General features: G+C 40.2%; 3 protein-coding genes across 3 annotated transcripts in view; all 3 read left to right on the top strand.

The window, feature by feature from the left end:
* The first annotated feature begins 481 nt into the window (after positions 1–481).
* Positions 482–3,304, top strand: LOC111219760 (cytochrome c oxidase subunit 5A, mitochondrial-like). The gene is made up of 5 exons (XM_022742530.1): positions 482–619; positions 2,285–2,401; positions 2,557–2,678; positions 2,833–2,955; positions 3,175–3,304. The coding sequence occupies exons 1-4, from the start codon at positions 547–549 to the stop codon at positions 2,944–2,946; spliced, it is 426 nt and encodes a 141-aa protein (XP_022598251.1). The 5' UTR covers positions 482–546; the 3' UTR covers positions 2,947–2,955; positions 3,175–3,304.
* A 2,056-nt stretch (positions 3,305–5,360) lies between these two features.
* Positions 5,361–11,843, top strand: LOC111217526 (protein FAM219B-like). Its single transcript, XM_022739442.1, has 6 exons — positions 5,361–5,568; positions 6,146–6,254; positions 8,321–8,414; positions 8,553–8,630; positions 9,142–9,193; positions 10,365–11,843. Exons 1-6 carry the CDS (start codon positions 5,494–5,496, stop codon positions 10,512–10,514), a joined length of 558 nt encoding a protein of 185 aa, XP_022595163.1. The 5' UTR covers positions 5,361–5,493; the 3' UTR covers positions 10,515–11,843.
* A 2,437-nt stretch (positions 11,844–14,280) lies between these two features.
* arid3b (AT-rich interaction domain 3B) overlaps positions 14,281–23,502 on the top strand; it is a 50,339-nt gene continuing 41,117 nt past the window's right edge. Inside the window, exons 1-2 of the mRNA XM_022740713.1 lie at positions 14,281–14,316; positions 15,630–16,262. Of these exons, the coding sequence (XP_022596434.1) occupies positions 14,281–14,316; positions 15,630–16,262 (669 nt within the window). The remainder of the gene's footprint in view (positions 14,317–15,629; positions 16,263–23,502) is intronic.

Genomic DNA, 23,502 nt, shown 5'->3' with positions numbered 1-23,502 from the left:
AGTCAGGATGTTTTGGTCCCTGCTGCCTTGAATTTGACTCTTTTTTTAAGTTCAAGTGTGAATGTGAGTGTGATTAAAAAAAGAATAGAAAGAAAGAAAAAGAAAACTTTGATCTCTTTGCGACACACAAAATTATGGACGCTGCCACAACTGGAGGCCATTTAGTCTCAAAAAGGTCCAAACCAAACCCCTTTTTCCAAACACCTATCTGGCAATATAATGCTAAATCAATTACTGAGCCTTAATAAATAATTATAGATGTGTGAAATTTGTCCTGAAGAGTCCTGAAGCAATGTTTAGCAAACACTTAAAATTATCATTACAAGATTAAATGGTTTATGTATGAAAGACAGTTTGTCAAAAGGTCAAAACCAAAACAGTTTCTCACTTACAGTACATGTTCCGGAAACGGACCTATCAACAGCTTGAACGTAGAAGGATTCGGCTCCCTCCGCCAGTCACGTGACTCTTGTCTCCCTCTTCGTGTTTGTCCGTCCAGAGTCGCCCTCTTTAGCACAAGGGACGGTTAGCATCCGCTGCGGTACCATGTTCCGAGCCGTCTTCCGACTGTCTGCCACAGGGGCCCGGAGCCTGGCTCGGTCACAACCCTTCTACTCAGGTAGGACTGTCTGCTGTCCAGCTGCTGGCCGTGAAAGTAAATAATCTCTGTTATAAAAATGACCAAATTAAGCTTCCCCGGCTAGCTGCCTAGCTTAGCTACAGCTGTGTGTGGAGTAAAAGCTAACGCGGGGTGACATTGAATGATTTTTATGAGTAGCTGGCTTTGTGGGCTTGAAATGAATATTTTCTTCAACCTCCACCTTTTGTAGAGTATTTTAACAGAAGAGGCGCGAAATGAATTTTAGTTTAAAAAAAAAGTCACGACCTTGTGATGACCCTATGTAGGTAGTTCACGGGTGTCAGTGGCCGCAGTTTATGCGCAGCTGATATCAACACATTGAAACGGCTAACTCGAACCATATGAAATATTGGAATTTTAGAAGCCATATTTAAAACTTACACACAGATTTTCAGGGAGGTTTTTAATGATTTAGTATGTGAGTTATTTTGATTTTATTAGTCTCCCATACTAACTGTCCCGAACTGCTCTGGTTAGGTCATCATTGCTTAGCTTGCGCATTGGGTATGTGTGTAGTCTAGGTTACACTCGATAAGGTGCATTCCACTCTTGTTAGTGCCAAGAAACTATATGTATATTTTTCATTTTTAAAACGTGATGCGAATAAGATGAGTTGTTAGTGACAATGTGATGTGTTGAGGAAATGAGATTTTAAAAAATGAATTTGGATATTATGCACTCCACTCACTGACATATTTTGCGTTGGTTTCATTTTTCAATTTCAAGTTGTTTGAAACGGATGTGATGTGGAGGTCACATGACTAAACACTCTAAACACTCCAACCTCATGCATTGCGGCAAGTTTATAGTCCTGTATCTTCTAAATGAGATTTACAGACCCGCAACATCACTACCCTGATAATTGTAGCTATAAATGTTGTTGTGCTACCTGATATTAATTTAGTCCTTAAAGTACTAAATAATCACTACTGGGCATGTAACCACAGAGACACAATCTCTGTTCCATATTTAATATAGATGTTACCTCATGTTGCTTTGCTCACTGACTGATATGAAAGCAATGTGTACAACGTGACTCAAAAGCTTTTTGAATACATTGGATTTTCCACATGATTCACCCATTTGATGTGAGGTTATCACAGTCAATAATTACAAACACTGTAGATTCATGACTTATCACTGTCACAAGATTTGATGTTATTATCACATATTTTTTTTATCTTGATCTGTCCTTCATTCTATCTTCAAATTTTTCACAGTTCTCTTTTGGGCTTGGCATTGAACCTGGGTACCTTAAGTACCCAATCAAATGAGTCTGTAGCAGCAAGTATCAGAAACCATAACGTACCAAAAATCATTCATAATCGTATGTACTTATTTTTACACAAGATATTTACTGGTCTGTATTTTGTTTGAACAAAGTTGTTGTGCTGCCAGTTTTAGACAATTTTTCAGAAATTAAAAACTACATATTAGCAGTTGTGTTTAAAGGTTTCAAGTGATACTAAGCCTTACTTTTCTTAATGACAGTCAAACTTATTACACAATTTATACTTTGTATCCTAAGTTTTATTTTTTAATGACTTTATAATTGAATTTTGACCTTATTCATGATAATATGTATAAGAATAGTCTAGCATAATAAATATTATAAAAATAAATATTCTGTCTAATGTTTTTCAGCTCCATTGGCCTCCAGATGTTACTCTCATGCCAAAGTGGAGACAGACGAGGAGTTCGATGCCCGCTGGGTCACTTACTTTAGCAAGCCCGACATAGATGCCTGGGAACTGAGGAAAGGTGACTGACGTGTTATTTATCATTTCCTCAGTTTGGTCATTGTTTTGGTTCCAGTTTCCAATTCCGTATGTTTATTATATTACTGTTCCTGTGACGTAATGGGGCTTTATAATTTATAATTTATTATTATTATAATTGATAATTTCAACTTTAAGGCATGAACACCCTGATTGGGTATGACCTGGTACCTGAGCCCAAGATCCTGGATTCAGCACTAAGAGCTTGCCGGAGACTGAATGACCTGGCCAGCGCCATCCGCATCCTTGAGGCTGTCAAGGTGAGCAACACTCCCTTTATAGGTTTGCTTAGGGAATGCATAACCTTCTCACTGAACTCGGTGTCAGCTGCTTACCATCAAGTTTCATCAGGTACTGCCTGTGATAAAATGCTCCTCTTTTGTGGTTGAAATTTTTTTGTGTGTTGTTTCGCAGGACAAAGCAGGCCCCCGCAAAGACATCTATCCCTACGTGATCCAAGAACTCAAGCCCACCCTGGCAGAACTCGGCATCTCAACACCAGAAGAGCTGGGCATTGACAAGTTATAGACTGTCAAGGTGAGACTGCACTATACCACACTCCTACATGTTACTTGGACATGTGATTGTGGCTTTAAAAATATAATTACTTCAGCCAGAAGTACTGATGCTGTCCAGTGCTGCTCCACACGCTGCATATGTATGCTGGCTGGCTCTGTGTACAGTAGATCATGGGTTATATTGCATATTACTTGCTTAGAGCTGAAAAAAATCTTTTTTTTCCCCCTCTGTCCTCAGGTCATTTCATGTATAAAGAGATGAGCTTTCCTGATTCTCTCCTGTCAAAAATGTCTATATTGTTGATTAAATCCATGCTGTCCTGTTATGTACAAAATGGTGGACCTAATAAAGAAAACCAATAACCGAAGGATGTGTGTCAGTTTTTTTCCTTTCCTGGTAAATCATTGAATGTTTTTTAATCTGTACCTGACAGTTATTTTTACAACAGACTGAATTACTATTGACAGCTGCATTCAATGTTATACATCTTCACTGGCATGGCTTACAAAGCTCCTTAAATAGAATAAAGCCATTGTTAATGTTAGTAGGTCCACCTTTGCTTCTCTTGCTGTCAAAAATAGTGCATGTAAAGTATGAATGTGTAGGTGTGTTAAAAACTGTATAAACAAACCATGACCAGTTTACCTCAGGTTCAGTGACTAAAACAGTAGCACTGTTGTAATGGATGCTCACACAATGAAAAGTAAAATGGCAACTAGTGCTGCAGATTTTGGACAGTGGTGATGTTATCTACATTTCACAAATGCAAAATACCTTTTTTGCAAAGGAGCAAGTAGTGGTCAAGGTCAAAGAAACAAATGAGGTTGATGAATGCTGTCCATTTCTCTCTTGTGTCCCTCCTGAATTCTTCACTGTCCTTTCTGTGGGGAAATGTTTGGCTCATTTCCATGTGGGTCTCTTCACACCTGTTCTCCAACTTTGTGCTCAATGTTTGTCCTTGTCACGGTGACTCTTGAATGCATCTTGCATATAAAGTGATAATAGTTTTGTCTGTTATGGATTCTTGTTTTTTTTATGCTGTGTTGCATTTCACATGCTGATTGTTATACACAATTCCTTTTGTGCCTGTTTTTATACTTAATTGGCAGATTAACTTGAACTTGATCAACTTGATAGACTAACAGAGTGGAAGTATAGAAGGAGGATAAAAGATGAGGCTCAGACGGGACGTTGTTGCAGCTAAGCAGGGCAAATATAAGGAAAAATCTCTCACAAAGGTGTGTGACATGTCCTGCTCTGTCATGTTGCATGCATTAGTGACAGCAGGTGCAGTCAGGTGCAATGACCAGGACAGAGTTTATGACAGGATATTAGATTCAAATTTGATTTCATGTATTTCTTATATCATTCATTGCAGTATTTAAAATGCCATATATATATATATATATATATATATATATAGAGAGAGAGAGAGAGAGAGAGAGAGATCCTATATATAGAATATATAGGAAGAGTACAGCTTTCAGATGTATGGCATGATCATTCAAAGCATCTCCAGTATCAGTGATGCAGGTGGAAATGGGAGAAATGCCTTTAAGGATCAGAAGATCAAGTTACTGCTTGCAGACTGTGTTAATCTCCAGGGACAATGTGATACACAAAAGTGTTATTTAACAGACTGCTGGGAACATGAGACAAATCTCACATGTTTTGGGTGGATAGGTGATACCAATTACAGCAATGACCAATGGTTTCAATTCCTTCCATTCCTCCATGGTTATTGACCTTGCCAAAGGTTGCACTCAGCATATAGCAGGAGGAAGGACAAGTCACAGCAACTTCCAGGATGGTACATAGTCCAGAACTATTTTGATTAGTGCTTTTCAGACTCAGTGATTCTTATACTGGGTGTGCAGGTGCCACAGTTTATATCGCAGTGAGTGAGTCATGTATTAAAAAAAGCAAAACAGACCATGTGTCAGTATACCACAGAGGTATTGGCAATATTATTGGCAATGCAATAGTTAGAGGGGGAAACAGCTCATCATTGTACCTGATAGCTATTCAGTATTCACAAGCATACGATCTGGCAGATTACCGTCTAGGACAGATATTATCAATGACATTCCTTATAATGTAAAGGGTGGAAGCTAAGGGTTTATCTATACGCTTCATTTGGGTTCCTGCTCATGTTGGTGTGAAGGGAAATGAGCTGGTGGATATTCTGACAAACACTCAGAATTAAACAAGAGGACATAGTATATACTATAGTAAACGTATAAACCTACAACATGTAGGTAGGTTACACCAAATACAACTGGAAAATGCACAGTGCAGTAAACCAAAAACAGTCAAACATGTCCAGTCCACTCGGCGGCGGTAATGCACTTCTAAGCTGGTTTGCCAACCGCCAATAAACACCAACGAAGAAGAAGCAAACGAGGAGCACCCTAAAGAAGAAGAAGCAGAAGAAGAGAACCCTAAAGAAGAAGAAGAAGCCTCCCTGCTCCAGAGGAAAACAACAAAGTCCCCCGCCGGTGGGACACTTGTTATCATGGCTGTGTTGTGGTGTGAAGTGTGACAGCTAACGCCAAGATGATGAACGACATCATAGAGGAACCGGAGAAGGACACGCTGCTTGAAGCGCAGCCGGAGCCACAAGTTTTGTCGGTAATGTCAGCCGACGTTAAAGCTAGCCCGGCTAAGGCTAGCTTGTAAATAGAGACTGTGAGGCTCGCTAACTAGCCTAGCTTGTGATTTTGACAGTTCTTTAGATGAGACATGCTCTGAAAATAATTTTCGAGACGGTAAGCTATTAATTATTGCCAAGTTTGACTGCAAATAATGTTGAGGGACATGCTCAGTAAGCTTGAAAACACATATAATTGATTTTCTCTTCCTCTAAGCCGAAGGGGTTGATGGGAAATTTTGGAGGAGGTTTTGATTTTCAAAACTGTATGTGGTAGGTGGAAGTTTGGTGTTTGTCACTGGATACAGACTTAAGCTGACATAAGACTTGAAAACAGAAAGATGAAACGTCACGTTCAAAAAGACGTGCATATAACAAATATTTTTTCATGAGGATTATGATTAAAAAACATTGGAATTATTTAAAACATCCCTATAAACTGTGTCATCTTGTCATTTAGATATCGCATGATTTATTTATCATATTAATGTCTTGTTTACTTTGCAATCATACACGAATCTCAGCTACATATTTTTTTTGTCATTTCTGCAATACAAGGGGCCCAGCAGTGGCACAAGACCTAAGACTACTGATGGAGGCATCAGGCCTGTGGAGAAAAGAGGACCTTACATCATGTCCAGAGCTCCAGCCATCCACCTCAAACTACGTAAGCGTGTTCTTCATTATCATAACTGGTGATGTGAACAGGTCATTATTATGCTGGTCTGTAGGTCAGAAGTCCTTTCATAATTGTTGTTTTCTTGAGTCCAGCTGCGGTTTCTGTTAGTACAAAATAGGACAGCTAAAGAGTATTGATTATGCAGACAGCATAGTGAGTCATATGACACTCATAGGCTCAGATGCCCTCATTTTCACTCACGCTGTGTGTCACAAAAGCAATTATTGTTGTCAACTTTTCATAATGTCATTCACTGCCTACTTGTATCATATCATATTGATTTATTTGTAGTGGCCCACCACAATATCAAAATTGACCATTGCATATTTATTTTACTATTTCAAATGGCTAAAATTTTATTTCATTGTAGAGCTGTGTGCAACGCATTGATTTTCTCAGTAGAGTTGTTATGCTGGTCTAGTTGGTATGAGCTTAAACTGGTTTGATTTTATGCCAACCAGCTGAAGCAACATTTGTCATTATGATATGTTAGGGCAAATTACAAAGCAGCCTACATCAGCAATATGACGATGAGATTAAAATGATGTTTGTTCATGAATGGATTTACGGAGCCAGTTGTGTCGCTGTGTGCAATTTACTGCTAAGCCAAGGCCAGCAAAATGAAGTAGATCAAATTTCAGTATCAGCAGTTGGCAAACCGTTTTAGAGGTGCATTATTCCCACCAAGTGGACTGGAGTCACTCGCTGTCTCATTATGTTCCACTCAGGAGCATCTGCTGAGTAAAGTGGGACACCTAGTGGTAAAACTCAGTACAGTGGTCTGGTCCAGGTTGGTGTTTGGTTTAATGACAAACTGGTTTGAACATTTTTACAGCAGCCCAACCCAATCACTCAGCCCCTCCTTTCCCCACTCTCTCTCTCTCTCTTCCTCTCTTTCTCCCTCTCTCTCTTTCAGCACACACAGACACATTAACAACGGACCCATCTGTCATAGTTGGAAAGACCAAAAACAACAACGCATTTGGTCTTTCCAAAGGGAAATGATTTGTGTTTATTTATATATATAGAGTTGGTAGTCACCTGAGACACATGTTAATGCCAGGTCTGAAAGAGGCCTTTGTGATATGTGGAGCTGTCAAGATGTCTACATTACACTAGTGACTGACTAGCAACTGTGATTCCAGTATTCACATGGCATCTAAAAAACACTTTCCACACAGCGAAGAGGTGATGTTGGGTTCTGGTTCACTCTTGGTTGAATCTGTGATCCACACACATCACAACACTTGTTCCAGGCCTAATGATGCATAATTTGTTTTTATTTAGGCAGAGGAGTAATGGATGTTATCAACTTTATAGGAAAAGATAATTTTCCTAAAGATAGGAAAGTCACCCCATCCCTGGGTTTAGGAAACCCTCTGCAGCTGCTCTAACCTTTTTAAAATCGCTTGTAAATAGAAAATTACAGAACAGTTAACATGCACACTTCAGTGGATATGGAAATATACAATGTTAAAGTCTTTAAAATGCCAACAAGCCTCTTGAAAGGTATTGATTGGATTAAAACTTTCAACTAATTTTGTCTGAGATTGAATCACTCATTCATCTTTGAAATGTGTGATATCCACTTAGTAACTGCCAAGAGAAACCACAAAACATCATAAATTTAGTTTAGCATCACAACATGATGAGATGTCAAACCTTTACAAAGGAGAACTTGTTCTTCTTGTTGAGGATGTTTATAAGAAGTGTCATAAATCTCAAGTCATACACTGCGCTGAGAGTAATTTTTCATTCCTAGATCACCTTTCAGTGAGATTATTTGAGGCTTTATCAGTAAAGGCCCTAGGTAAGGTTTCACTTAAATACTGATTATATAGTATGACTGGGTCCCGTGAATTTTGGGAGTCTTTTTTTATGGTTATGTATGATTCTGTAAACAGTTCATTGTAACAGATAATTGAGTGGAGTGATTGTCCCAGCCAGTTCTCAAATTAAAGTCCTCAATAAACTTCTTATGTCACCTATCCTTGATCATTGTACAGTCAGTCCTTGTCAGCACAAAAACTGTCTCTTATTCTGGTTATTCACAGAGAAACACAGGGAGATGGCGAGAAAAGCACTGAAGAAGAAAGCCCTCTCACCAGGACCTCCAGTGATGCATCAGCCCAGACAAGGAGCCAAGAGGTGAGGAGAGGAGGAGGAGGATGATGATGATGAGGAAAGAGGAAGCCGATTTTTGTGATGTCAGCACAATGCAGGAGAAGAGGTGTTTGTTTTGAACATTTTTTTTTTTTTTTTAACATTTAATGCTTCTTCTTGTAGGACAGTGAAGTACAACAAGGGCTACGCTGCTTTGAGTCAGCATGCTGAGGACACTTTGGTTGCACTGGACTCAGACAGGTAAGGTTACGCCAAGTACACAGGGGATAGGGGTTGTTGAATTCCTACTATATGCAGTAAACTGAGCACTGAAACACTTACTGACAGTCGTTTTGTTATTAGAAACAGTACTCTCTCCTTATTGGTCTCCCTTTATGTTATTCTCATAAGCATACACATCTAAAAGATATGTCCTGAACGCGCTCAAACGTTGTAGTGCACAAGCAACATATTTGCTTACATAACAGAAAAAAATCTCTTCTTTTCAGTTGTCCATCTAAATAATGTCATGAGAAGCAAAGTATATGACTAGTTTTAAATGTGATTACAGATTAAAGACTCACATTTAATGTTTAAGTTTAACTCATCATTTTATATTGTACCTTTTAACATCATGTCATCTTGGCTTTTGTTATGTCCAGTTGGAGTTTTGACATTTTCCCCGCTCTGTTGTCCCTAAACACGTTTTCCTGTTGACACATTTAAATTGTTGACATCAGAATGACAGAACCTGTCCTACTTGTCTTAACAGTGATGAAGAGATTGATTTTGAGCAGTACTCCTCAGGATACTCTTCAGCTGAGGTGAGTTAGACATTCTTCAGATTATCACACAATGAAACTGGCTGTACGACTATGGCTGTGTAGGTGTGAAAACACTTTGTTTTTTTTGGCCATTCATACATGTTCAAAGAGAAGTGTTATTATCAGCCTGGGCTTTGTTTTTCCATTTTGTCCTTTTATTTTATGACCTCTGTGCGATCTTTCGCTAACACTTTGGTTTGAATTGTCAGGCCAGCACACACAGTTGGAATTGTAAACTCTTGCCCTTCGTCTCGCAAAACCTTCACAATGTAAACATTTAGTACCCATGGAGAAAATAAAAACTGTGTACACGAAGAAGAAACTGGCAAAGTGTTTGAGAGGTTTTTGGAGGTCGTAGTGCCACCAAATCATGCATGTTTGCTGAACAGTAAATAGGTAAGGGGTTAAGAGGAACCAGTTTGTCTCAAAGAACATAATCGAAAACAACTCGGGTGAAAGAAGTTATCATTGGTACAGTTGCACATCAAACAGTTAGAACTGGGGCCAGATCTTGTGTGTGCTTTCATTCATTCATGCGTTTGTAGTAGTAGTAGTATTTACTGAGTGCCTGTCCATGGATAAATGTGAGAGCAAAGGATGTGTTTTATTTTTCTACCTTACCATTGTTGATTTTTAGTCACAAGCCTCTGGCTGTGTCCTGACCTCAGATATGTAGCCAGAGGTGTTTGCACCGCCAGAGCTTAAATTCAGTATTACCTGTTTTCTCACATTGCTATTAAGTAGCTGTAGAATTTTCATATTACCTAAGAGACATTTGTACCTGCGGGTACAAATAAAGTACCCTAACGTAATATATTTTAATAGTTCATGGAGAGGCACAGAGTCGTAAATGATGGAAATGGGGTTTTGGATTTGAAAAAGTAAATTAAAATTATATAATACACCTTTGAACATGATTTTTAATCTCTAACACTAACTGGTGGTACTGGTGACCTAACTTGATCCCAAAAGCCAGTTAATTCATGTCCATTGACTTACAATGACTACTTAAGCCACTTTGTAACTAAGTTTGGTTCATAACAACAGAGATACTTAATCATCAGTATGAAAAGATCATTATAAACAGATGAACCTTAGTGAGATGTCCATAAGGTTAAGCCACATTACTCGTCCATGAGTGTGTGTTACTGAGGTTCTTATTGCTCTTCAGGTCCATCCCGATTTAAGCAGGCAGCTGCTTCAGGACGGCTACCGTCTGGATGAGATCCCTGATGACGAGGACCTGGACCTGATTCCGCCCAAAGCCATGGGCTCCTCTGTGTGCTGCTGCTCTGAGGGCCCGTCTTGCTCCATGCAGTGATGCTGGTGCCGTGACTCAAACCTTACAAAGGCTTGGCTCCAGTTTTAGTCGCTGACTTTTGTCACTGGTGCCTGAGGCCGTCTTTTTAACCCAGCTCCACCGCTGCGCTGCCTGAAGACTTCCAACCCCGAAGCCAAACTCCTGTTCATGCAGGACTGCATGCACCGACATCGCTCACCCCACAAGACAACGCGGATGGACGTAAGAACAAGCCTTATCCACTGTGACCCCAAAGCTTGACTATTTTTTTATTTTTCTTTTTATAGAACTACAGGAAGTACTAACTATGCCACTGCTTCAAATTGAGTGGGAAAGTAATTCATCATTTGGGATATGTCCATGTTGACCCAGTGGAGAGCTGGTTACTGTCTGGTGAACAGGTCTGCAGGCCTCTAAGCACGACATGCATACAAGTATGGTGTATTGTGTTTGATGTTCCAGTTGAATTTTTTTTAACTTATTAATCAACTGTTATATGAAGGCACCTCACTTGACCATTTACATTCCTTGACTACTGTTCCATTAACTGGCTTTGTTTTTTCTTTACTGTATCTGTCCTCAGAAATTACATTTGAGTTTTATTCCAAAATGAGAGGGGCACCACTTGGGGAAAATATGACATTATTATTAATATTATTTGAACAAAAATAACGACCTAAAGTTATGTTTTAAGTAGAAGAATGACTTAAATAGGATGTGCAGTGTTGCCACTTCAGTTCTTTGTGGCTCGTGTGTGATGATAATTATTTTTTCTGCCTCTGCTGCAAACTCAAAAACCTTAATACAAGTATAGAAGATAATCCAAGGCTAGGATTATTTTCCACTGGTTCCATATGTTCTTCTTTGTGTCTGAGAATACAAAGAACTCATTACGTCTTAGAAGTCGCCATTGAGAAAACTGCTACATACAAAGAGGGACTCACTCATACAAAGAATCATCTTATCACTGTTAATAAGAGTAACATGTACTCTTACCAAATGTTACACAACTATACACGGAACAAGCTGTCCACAGATGAGTTACTGAAGTACTTTGATGGAACCACTGATATTTGTTTAGATTGGACTTCACAGTCTCTGTGTTGTATAAATAAGTTTCCAGAAACCAATGTCACCTTTTTAACACGCTGCTACAAAAAGATTGTAGGCATAAAAACGAAATATATTACAGATTCCTGTATAATTCATCCTGTCATCTTAAAATGTTTGGTTATGTGGTTAGATATGTGTATGTTTAAATTCTCTCTTTTTAAAAAAAATATGTATATGCTTTAGAAAACAATTTGACACAGATGGGGAGAATTTAAAAATAGGTTACTTTATTATTATTGTCTTTTTTTTTTTTTTTTTTTTTTTTTTTTTTTTTTTTTTGCCAAAATTAATATGTAGCCTTTTAGATTAAAACTTTATCCAGGATCTGATGTAACTCTTAAAAAGGTTGTGTCATCTTTAACACATCAGAGTGTGTGTGTACAGCAGATCAGAGTTACATTATTTTATTTATTTATTTTTTATACATGTTGGGGACACTAAAAATAGTTGTTACAGGTTAAAAACAGTAAACCAGATTTGCATTAGAATTGAGGTAGTCAGCTACCCATGTTAGCTGTTAGGCTTTTGAGATGTCACACTATATTTACACATCAGTTCATACTCTTTTCTATTTGTGTTACTGTGTGTCTGTTTCTTACACAATAGACACAGGGATGTGCCGAAAATGGCAATTGTTAATATATGAAAAAACAAATATATTTTTTTTCACTTAAAAAAAAAAAAAAAAAAGCATCTGTTCACTCATGTTACAAGCCCGGGTCATATTTTACTATTAATGATTGGTGTTTATTTTGAAACGTGCATTAACAAAAAATGTTTAATATCAGAGCAAGTGACAGCAATCACTTTCTCAGGAGATTTTTCTGTGTATGTGTGGGTGTGCAACTACAAAGTAATTTGCCTTTCTTTCACATACATTTGTCAAATGAAAAAAGTTAAGTGCATAGAGGTTTTACGTCAGGATATATGTGTGGCCACTGTTGTACCTAACCTGTAGGCCACACTGTTATTTCTCATGCTGTGATGTTGGTTGTTACAAGGTGTAACTCTCAGTCATATAAATAAACGGTGTAGCAGACCACTTGACCACCATAAAGAGGTTCAGGATTGGCGAGAGTATGACATTTTGTTCTAGAAAAAGTAGACACCTTGATTTGTCCTCTACAGAGTTGGGATAAATTCACAAATTCAAAAGTGGATTTTGTTAAAACCCTTGCAATGAAAATGCTTGTTGCTGAAAATGTTACATTATTAACATAAGCAATGGGCACTATCTGGATGATGTTGGAATAAAAGCTGATTCTACTATTATACTAAGTGGGAGTCACTTGATACAAGTGTGAGCTAAATGCTCTAAGGGTAACAGCTGAATTTAAAGTGTATCAACCCCGGCCCTGGATCTGCACGATGTTTTTATGTACAGAAATATTGCACTTAACACCAGTGGTCAGTAGCAAGTACACTTGACCCACCTGTACTATGCAACAATTGGGACAATCTGCTTGTTATAACATTGTGACAATATAGAGTTACTGAGTGCTAAATGCAATAACTGAAATTGTTATTTTATGATGGCAAACACTAATGTTTTTTATTTGATTGTACTGTGTATTGGTTTACATTACTAAATAAAACTCAGTTATCTATACTTTTAGTGTTTGATTGTTTTGATAGTTCTTAAGAATCATTTTCTGTGATGCCTGTCTTGTGTGAAGGAAGCTTTTCCATCAGTGAAAATGAGTTGTATATACAAGGTTGATAAGAAGCCGGTCATGAAGTTGAACATGGTAGTTGTTGATACCTCAAGGGGGCAGCACGAAGCCATGATGCATTCCCAATGCAATACCTATAGCAGCTTCACTGCTGGGCACCTTCCCTGAGGGTTTTGTAGTATTTAATGTAAACATTGCATCATTATCATTTTCATGTCATGCAGCATTCAGAGAAAGATTTTTAAGTGTTAAGAATACTTAGTGAGAGCCCAGTATCTATTGTTAAAAGATACATTTTCAACCATGTAATTTGGCTTTGAAAATATATACATTTTCCCTGATAGCACCCATATAAATGTACAGGCTAATATAGGTTAATAGAAAGCACGGATAAATTTATTTGGTGCTATGTAACTAGTTTGCAATTAAAGTTATACACAGACTTATGTTTTAAGCTTTTTATTGAGATTATGTGGCGAGGAAGGCTCCTCATAGTTACACTTACTAAATATTATAGTACATATACAAATGAAGGAATGTGTATGAATAAAGAAATTAATAAATTACAGGCAAACCAACTTAATAAAAATGTCATGAAACTGAAAAGGCTGTGAGACTTGTTGCTGTAGCTGGGCGGGCCTAAGGCTGTTGTGCGCCATGCAGGGGGTGTCAATTGAAGGGGAGGAAAAAAACGACTGAAGGGAGTTACCTCAGCGCTTTCCGAGATATGAGATCGGGCCATTTTCCTGTCGGTCCCTTTTTCTATTAAAGAAGAAAATCACGAAAATCAGTGGGGAAAGACAGAGAGAAACACAGCCACATTTCGGAGGGTCGTCCAGAAGACTGCAAACAGCGCCTTTCTGCTCGCGGATCAGTCGCAAAAATCTGCGGTGCATGCACAGTATTTCTCCCCCCGTGCGCGCGCGCGTGTGTGTGTTTACAAGTGTTTGAACGAGTGCCAGAAAAGAGGGAAGAAGGAGGATAAAGCCAAGGAAGGAGGGATGGTGGACAATTCAAGCAGTAGTAAGGCACAAATGGTGAGTTGCGGTCCTGCTTAGCGTCCCTATACATTTCTCTGACCTGCAACGAGCTAGAAAACCCTCCGAAAGAGGCGGTTTGATCGCCTTTTATTTACGGAAAGAGAGTTAGCCAGCTTAACGTTACATTTTTCTAAAGAAGAAAGAAGGCAAAGCTTTCAGAACTAATTTGACCTTATGGTAGGTTACTTTTTAAACATATTTTACAATTTTACAACAACATTGTAACACAAATTCACAAAGTGCTTTACAGTAATAAGACTAGTCTTGTTTGTTTCTACGGCACCTTGTCCCAAAACCTATTAGGCTACGCATACGTTATCCACGTATTTTGAGGATGTGGCAGCTAGCCAAATGCGGAAAAGGTGTATATTTTTGTGCAGTTTTAGCTGAGTTGTTGTTTCTTCTTTTCTTTTTTTTACTTGAGTGGTTGTTTGCCTCATTAAGTTGTCTGGAGGTCAGTCTTTTCATTTTTGCTAACACTAAAGTTTATGCTGGAGGCTATTTAGAAGCAGTTCATCTCCCTGTCCGGTTTCAACACTGGCAATATGGATGGCCATTTTACAACTTACAGTAGTTGAGGCCAGTTATTCACCCCGTGCTTTGGTAAAGGCGTTTTAACGTGTAACAGGATTTCGTTTTATTAGTCAATGTACTCCTGTTACAATAACTTAGAATAATACTAAGTGCGAAGTACCAACAGTTTTCCTCTCTTTTAGTATCATGATGCAATTTTTTGTGATTGGCTCTTATAACTTAAGTTAGTGTCTGTTTTAACGTCTAGCTCTAAATCTGTGTGGACTCATTAAAACCGTTAACGTGTTCTTTAGGATTATGTAAGTCCTTTTTGCATAGCTTTGGTATGTCTACCTTGTAATGAGCATGTTAACATTAGTTACAAACAGTGTCAATGAATTTTCCTGCTTCATTGTTTATGCTTTTAGGTCATTGAGTTTTGATGTAAACTTCCTACCAGGCAGTATGCACATTTTGTCTGTTTATATTAGCAAATATTGTTAAGATTTAAAGATGTGGTGCTGCAGATTTTCCAGTTTCAGTCAGTGACAGGTTCAAACGAGGACCTTAGTGAAAGGAGTTACAACTTTAAAAGTTTTTTTTATTACTTGGACTTTAATTATCTAATTTCTGTGTGTGAGTTTATGTTTAAATCAGGCTTTTTTTGTCTCCATAGTAGCTTTTTTTTATGCATGTGCCTTACACGTGTCTCATTTCATCCTGTATATTGAGATAAAAGGATAATTAGATTTCAGTTTATGGTTGGTCATCCATGACTCCTTCTCTACCTCCCACAGCCCAGCATGTCTCAAGAGCCTGGTGTGGCCTTTTCTCAGAACACCTCTACAGGGGGGATGAAGCTGGAGGCAGTGATGGAGCAGCTCCAGCGCCAACAGCAGGCCCGATTGGAAATGGAGCGCAAGGAGAGGAAGCTACGAGAGGCCCACATCATGTATGCTCAGCAGGTTGCTGCCCAGCAGGCCATCTTGGCAGCTGCCCGGGCCTCTGGGGCCAGCTTCATGAGCAAAAGCCTGGCTGGAGGTGTCCCTGGTGGTGGGTTGCCTCCCCGGGTTTCCAATCAGAGCAGTGTGGACTCGGAAAGAGAGGATGACGAGGACAGAGGCCGGGATTCCGGGGATGAGGATGACGACAATGAGATGATGGAGGGAGATGAGGGCAGTGATGAGGATGAGGGAAGTGCCAGTGGTCTGGAGTTCCTCCGCAAGCAGACCCTTGCTTTGCAGCAGAGCGCCTCCCGCATCCCGGCCCGTCCATTTGGCAGTTACTCAGCTTCGGCCCCCCAGAGGGCTGCATCGCCACCTATCAGAGTGAAGCAGGAACCTGACGAGGGCCTGTCTCCTGCGGGGCCTCACTCTGCCACCTCTCCTAATGGACAGGCGGACTGGGGCTTTGAAGATCACTTCAGACAGGTTAGTACCCTGCCTTGGCTCCTTGCCACACCGTTTTTTCCGTTTCTGTTTTGGTCCCAGTTATGTCTTCAAAACACCACCCATCAATCCAAAGCTGGCTTCTTTTCATGCATCTCAAAACAGGATCACTCCATCTAGAATGGTTTGTGGACATTATTGTAATTGACCTTCTCAGGAAGTTGAGCTGTGCAACCACTGGAAACTACTGTATTTAGAGCGGCAAAGGAGAATTGATTTCATGTAAATAGTATGACAGTAGCTGTTAGCAAAATGTCAACAGTATTTTCCACTGGAAAGTCCCACCAGTAACACATACAGTATACAAGGCTTTAATTTGAGATTCTATGGCATTCATGTATTTGTTCATGCTCTACAAAGGGTTTAACCTTAAATCATATCATATCCACACAGGGTTAGTGGTATACAGCTGTTAATTTTTTTTTTTTCAACGATATCGGATTGGTTCTTGGTATTGGCCGATACTCAAGTTCAGGTATCAGAAGGTCTCGGGAAGGAAAAATGCTATTAGAACATCTCTATTCCCAATCTCACCTGAAAAAATGTCCTATCTTTCTTTAAATTTAGTGAATTTATACAGGGCCACATCAAAACACTATTGTTTATTGTGACCCAAAAGAGTAATACTTTCACTGTTCACCACTCTCCCTTTGAGTGTTTTGTTTGATTTCTCAGGCCATTCTCCTGCTGTGAGTGACTACTTAATCTTGACTCTGGGACAAATCTCTCCGGCAGTATCTTTGTGAGACACTTCAAATCTCTGTGGAGGGTTGACCGCTGATTGGCTTTTGTGGCTAAAAATCCTCCTAAGTGAGTCCTGGCAGAGGGCCAGGTTGAGGCGCAATGTGTTCACGCTCACTAGCTCTCCCCCTCTGCACTCACATTCTGTGTGTGTGTCTCTCTCTCATTCTCTGTCCCTCTTGGCACTTTGCTCAGGCTCTGGTTTGGCTCTGATCCAGGTAGTGGAGTCAGGCAGTGTAGGGCTGCTGCTGTGTAGCTGTGGGTGGTTGGCCGGGTCAGCACGAGCATTTTGGGTGGGTGGGAAGGTTGGATGTAGTACACAGTAGCAACCCGCCACACCCCCAGCCCCCCACCCCGAGACTTTCGGCTGTGTGCCAAGTGCACTTTCTCTTGAAGGTAAACATTGCCTCAGCACAGTGTTACAGAGCACTGGAATGCCAACTGGGGATCAAGCCGAGCTACATGTGGTTTAGCATCATAGCTTGGGACATAGCAAGTTAAAGAGAGCTCTACAGCCTTTGGATGATATAAAAAGCCTTGGTTGCACAAGAGTGGGCAGTGTCAGAGGACATATCTGCGCTTAATCACTAAGGGTGCAGAACTATCATGTGTCTGCATTTTATTACTGTCTATTTAAAGGCAGATGTCTTTGAATGGTGCTTCTCTAGACCACATTTCCAAATTTAGCTTGGCACATGGACATTTGGTAGTGACACGCAGGACTGAGATGTTGAGGGAAAGCAGCAGTATTATAAAGGTGGTGGGAGAGGGAGCAGTAGTAGTTGTGTTTTTATTATTATTGTATAGCAACTAGAGCCACTGCCCTCACACGGGCCTGCTGGGGATGATTAAAAACATTACTCTACAAGGTATGAACGTTGTATGAAATTGAGTCTCACTGCATTGTTTAGGCTGCTTATTGTTTCCAGAGGTGTCAGAAAGAGTGGAGTGGTATTATTCTGCGAGGTGGCTGGGCTTTGTGTGAATGTTGTCAGAACAGAAGATCACAGCAGCAAAGTTGTAGCTGACCAGTGCCCTATCTGTGGCCTGGCGTCTTTTATCAGGAGAGGCGGGCTGAGCCTGGGGGTTGGGGGAGGCATTGTGGGATGAGAATTGGTCTGGCCTTTTTTTGTTTCCTCTCTTTTATCTTTCCTGTCATTATGTCAGCTCTGCAGTATTTAATGACTGCTCATCTCTTCAGGCAGTTTCAGGTTGCACTGCTGTAGGGGGAGGGGGACAGTTGGATTTTTGATGTCATTGTCTTCGAGAGGCCAGAGACAAGCCTGGCAGATGCCACAAATACCGAACCTCTATAATAATGGGGGAAGCACATTTATTACGTTCTAAAAGCAGTGAGAGAGGGGAGATGACTAGCTAAGGAGACAAATGTACGGAAGTCCATTTACATTAACATTTACATTTCATCTAGCCAGTCACATTGAGTGTATCCAAAGCACCCTGACCGAGATACTGCTGTGTGGTTGTGCCATAGCAGACAATATTTAAAGAGTTTGGGTCATGATTTTATCCAGAGCCACTTACGGACACATAGACATGGTAATAATGTCAATTTGCTAGTTCACCAATATTTCAAACAAATGAAAGTGATAACTGTGATGATTCATAATTCATATAACAGTGAAAAGTCAGTGTATGCATCTGTAGTATTGGTATAACACCCAGTTTGTATGTAATTTACCTCATCCAGAAGCACCAGCACTTGACTGACAACCATTTGATTAGTCCATCTTGTCGTCCTATACCCATGAGTGTTTTGAGTGTATGAGTGGTGAGAGCCTGTACAGGTCAGATGGGGGTGGGTTGACAGACACGGGTAGCCAGTGTTTTCGTGTCAGTGATGTATGTGTGGTGACCTCAGCCCCGTCCTAAACAGCAGAGTAAATAATTGTCAAACAAGGGGATGGACAAAGCTGTCGCGTGGAGAGAGGGCTGAGGCGGGCAACTGGCTGGCCTCAGCCCTCTGGCCTCCACCGCAGTGGGACAGAGGCTGCATGACCCCTGTAATCCACCCACCACCCCTCCTGCTCACATAGACACATGCCCATAGACCACTACCTCCTTGTGATAATCCCTCTGTGATTAATAGACTTTTAATCACGCCTCCAGAACACAGATTGTGTCTTATGGTCTAATATACTGGTGGTGATCGCCTCATTTGGATTGGCTGTAACTGAGGGACATTCTGTTGTGTGCTACAGGTGGTGTGTGAGCACAGTGGCTCTTAGTTATGTTCACAAGCTTTTTGTTGCTGTGCAACTTTGCAATTTGACAAATGAGACAAAATGGAGGCAGTGAGCAGAGCATGTCTACATTTGCATTGCTATGATCACAAAGGGATAGTGATAGCAAAGCTTCAAGACAGAGTAAGTGATGAGTACCTCTCTCATCACATCACAAGGCTGAAGAGTAAGTTTTAGGCGTGCAACCAGGCATTGAGTTGATTGGCGGCCACATTTTAATTGTTTCTAATTGCTCTTGTGTGATGATGTCCCATGATTCAAGGAAGAAAACTGTGTTAAGAATATGTAACGTTACACAAAATCCTCTCTTTCATTGTGTCTCATAGTGTAATAGACAAGAACATTAGCTAAATAAATGTAGATGTACAATTGCAAGGTAATGTATTTAGCAGGCTCAATTACAAGAGGCTGAATAATTACCGTCGCAGCCTTATTAGATTTATAGTTTGTCATTTGTGTCAGATCAGAGATGCTCTTGATCTGGAGATTCAGCAAACCAGGAAAAGCTGGAAACTGGAAAAGTAAATCAGTGCAACACCAGAGCTCACTTGACGAGGCAGGGCACAAGAAGGCAGAATTGGTCTTGGGTGAGGGAAACATTTAACACAGGAAAAGAGGTCTGTTACTATTGAGCCCTGCCATCACTAGCCACCCTTGAGCCCGATTCTGCTGCTTAGGGACTGAAGCCTGTCTGTTGAGCCAGCGCTGTTGCATAATTTAGCTGTCGCCCCAGCAACACACCAGCCAGGAAGTGGGGAGCTGCACGGCTGCAACACAGAGATCGATAAGGATTGTGTGTGAGCTTTTAGAGGCAGGAATGTTTGGCCTTGTTTATGGTTCATTTATGATAAATGAGAAAGACATTGTATTTAGCAGATGGACTCAAGTTTTCATTTTGATAGTGGAGTGTGGAACACATATGACTTGATGCATCAGCCCACCGCTGCAGTGTTGTTGGGAAAACTGCAGGTGTGAGAAATGTACAACAGTGTCACCATCTCTTACTAGTGTCATAGTGGGAGCTTGGAGGCTTCTCTGCCTGGCGTGCATCCTGTATACGCCAACCTGACCTGGTTTCTGCTTTCTGAGTGTTATGTTGGTGTCTCACATGCCATAACTGTCAGTGGGTCTTAAATGGTGTACTTAGTCTTATTCTGTTTACTGGACTTCCTGTTATGCTGATGTTATAAGGCTGGAATTACCATCTGACCCCTATTTGTACTACCTGCCAACAAATGGAGGTCATTCAGATGAGAAGTAATTACAAAGCCTGAGGTGCATTAAAATATCCTGCAATGCTTGTTCAGAACAAGATGTGTGACTGTATTGCGTTAGACTTGTATTGTCTCTGCCATGCTCAAACTGTTGAGTTACACAGGGAAAACCTCAACTCTGACTGTAAACTTCAGCTGTTAACACTTACAACAATGCATTCATATAACAATGAATACTTGTTTCACCTGTTTTAACTGTCCAAGAGTTGAACAGCGTTACAAATGGTTACATGTGCAATAAGTCATTTATTTTTTAGCATACAATAAGTGCTGATGAGTTCTTTAATTTTCTTTTTCAAGCTACTTTTGTGTAGCAGTTCAGTTTGAAGATCTTTGAGCACCATGAGTAAAAGAACAATTTAACAAATGAATCCACTATAATAAAAGAAAACAAGACTTGTAAATCATTTACCTTATGTGTCAAGGAATATACAATTTTAATCTCAATTAAACACTAATACATTCTTTGGTTTTCTCATTACATGTATGTATGTATGTATTTCCTGATGGACACTTGCTTACATATATTAAAGCTCTTTTCAGTTTTTCTGCTTGATCTCTTTAAGTCCTCATCAGGTTCTTTGTCATCTGTGTGACTGCAAAATTATGTTACTAATGGCATTTGTGATGAACGGCCTGGACACAAAATGGTTAACCTCATTTCTAAATTTGCCCCCTTAGCTATAACACTGATCTCCATTCAGATTAGGCTGGGTAAGGTGTCCGATTCTAGATTTATTCTTAGCTAACTTGGGTGTAATTCCCCTCAACATTTTGGCTGACCTGCCTTTTCTTTCTCTATTTTTTTTTTTTTCATGTCATACATTTGTTCAACTAGAACAACTATTTAACGAACATGATGTGTTCTTGCATTGTTTATTTTTTTATGCTTATATGCATACCATTCAGGTTTAAACCTCCAGCACTTCACTTTATTTTAATGTAAACGATGAAGATAGAAATAAAAGCACATTATTTTACAAATTATTTTACTTTGGCCTCCTATTAAATGCTAAAAACACTCTTTTCCCAAGGTGTGTTTTGGTAGTCCAGCAATTTTTACAGACTGATGAGAGGTTTAGTGTTTATACATTTATATGGTGTGTTCCTCTGGGATTTATCAGTTTATGTTTGTAGTTTAGTGCTGTGTGAACCTTGCTTTGCCTCATTAACAACAGACCTCAGCTGCTTGGATTGGATGGAGGTGACTGGGCTTTTAGCTCTGGATTGCCCTTTTTTAATGGCGTTTTTCTGATTAATGCTACTCTGTGCTTAATGTAGCCCGACTGTTATGGCTCTGGTTAAATTTGTCTCAGGATGGAAAGATGGGTAGAGCCTACAATTGCACAATTAGTGACGCATAATTATATTTTGCACTTCCAGTTTCCAGTAGAGTTGGTGTATAGGCAATATGGGAATATTTAACTCAATTAAAATTGTCCACTGTCTTTAGAAATAGTTGATCTGATGATTTTGTATTGTGGACGATCTCATATGATATACAATCTACTTTTCAGATGAATCATACAGATTACATCATTTAAATATGCTATATTTAGATATTTCATTTTAAAAGTTCATTTGCGGCTAACCAGTTAACGATTAAACAGATAACCTGCTAACTGCAGCTGGCGATGGCATTCCTTGTTCTGATCTGCAGCCTCTGCGAGTTTGGCGCAGCGGCACATGTAAAAGTTCTTCACCTGAGCAGACCAAGAACTACCGTCACCAGCTGCAAGATGGTGGAGTTACAGTCTGTTCGCAGGACAAGAAACCTGCCTGCAGGCAGAGGAACATGAAGCAGGATGAGCCGGGACTAGCTGGTTAGCAGTCATGACACAATTCATAAACACAAGACAGCATTGTGGGCGAAGAGTAGCAATGACCAGACAAACGTGAAGGAAGCGTCAAAGCAGCAGAAAGTTTTAAATTACAACCTCAGGTCAGGACTTTCAGAATAAAATCAGAGCGGACAAAGGCAGAGATTTGTGAGTTGGGCCATTAGCCGTAAATCTGTGGGGATACTTGTGATTCAAATTGTGGATTGTGATTCTACCCAAAAAGATTGTCACATGATCTTTTGGCCAGATCGGCCGCATGAGTGGCAGTGCTTGCTACCTTTTCCTGTGTATTTGTCATGTGCACTGCTGGCTTAAGTGACGTGAACATGCTCAGCTTAAAATTTCACAATTTTATCTACTAAGCTTTTAAGCAACTGTAAGTATCAGTGTGGGTGGGAATTTTTTCACATGCAAATGTCAGTTTCAGATTTATCTAAGGTGTAATCATCCTGGTGTAGAACAAGCTTCATTTTGTGCTGACCTTCTCTTAACAGCCAAGTGTGGAAGATTTGCTGTGCCCAGAAATAGAGGTATTGAATTTAGTAGGGAGATGAAGGGGGAGGGAGAAGGAGGAGGAGATGCTGTGGAAGAGGAGTTAGTGGTCTGGTTCAACACACTACACTGCCCCACCCAGAGGAAACATTCCAGACGGAATTAAAGAGTTAACTCTTCAAACAGTGAACATTCCCACCGGGGGCTCCCAGCAAGAGACAGGGGGTTTGATGGGGGTGGGTGGGTGGGTGGGTGCATGTCCGTGTTGTAGTCAGGACCCTCATTGGTGATCTTTCAATTCATTTCACTCAGTGTCGCAGGGGCTGTAAAAGAAAAAAGCCAAAGGGCCTGAATGGGAGGAGCTGGATGGGAGGGCCCCTGGTGCAGGCAGAGACACTTTTTTTATTTGTCTGAGTCCCAAAGGGCACATCTGCTACTGGCAGACGGGAGGAGGCTTCTCGCGCTGGTCACAGTCTCTTCACATCATGGCCTGGTCAAACACGGTGCTGACTGGCAGTGTCTAGTCTTTTGCAATGATTCTGTCATCCACACACAAGACTTCTGGATTCAGGTTGTTAATTCACTCATGGATTCATGGTCCTGCGTCCTTCTA

Source organism: Seriola dumerili, unplaced genomic scaffold (genome assembly GCF_002260705.1).
Source record: "Seriola dumerili isolate Sdu_G_001 unplaced genomic scaffold, Sdu_1.0 BDQW01000003.1, whole genome shotgun sequence".
Taxonomy (NCBI): domain Eukaryota; kingdom Metazoa; phylum Chordata; class Actinopteri; order Carangiformes; family Carangidae; genus Seriola; species Seriola dumerili.
The sequence above is the reverse complement of the archived record's forward strand: the minus strand, read 5'-3'. Positions and strand labels throughout refer to the sequence as shown.

What these genes read in the sequence shown, in the direction of transcription:
- LOC111219760 (XM_022742530.1), top strand. Translation starts at nt 547, where the DNA reads ATGTTCCGAGCCGTCTTCCGACTGTCTGCCACAGGGGCCCGGAGCCTG. An exon ending in GTCACAACCCTTCTACTCAG is followed by an intron (nt 620 to 2,284) that starts GTAGGACTGTCT and finishes AATGTTTTTCAG; the next exon opens with CTCCATTGGCCTCCAGATGT. An exon ending in TGCCTGGGAACTGAGGAAAG is followed by an intron (nt 2,402 to 2,556) that starts GTGACTGACGTG and finishes TTCAACTTTAAG; the next exon opens with GCATGAACACCCTGATTGGG.
- LOC111217526 (XM_022739442.1), top strand. Translation starts at nt 5,494, where the DNA reads ATGATGAACGACATCATAGAGGAACCGGAGAAGGACACGCTGCTTGAA. An exon ending in CGGAGCCACAAGTTTTGTCG is followed by an intron (nt 5,569 to 6,145) that starts GTAATGTCAGCC and finishes CTGCAATACAAG; the next exon opens with GGGCCCAGCAGTGGCACAAG. An exon ending in CCCAGACAAGGAGCCAAGAG is followed by an intron (nt 8,415 to 8,552) that starts GTGAGGAGAGGA and finishes TTCTTCTTGTAG; the next exon opens with GACAGTGAAGTACAACAAGG.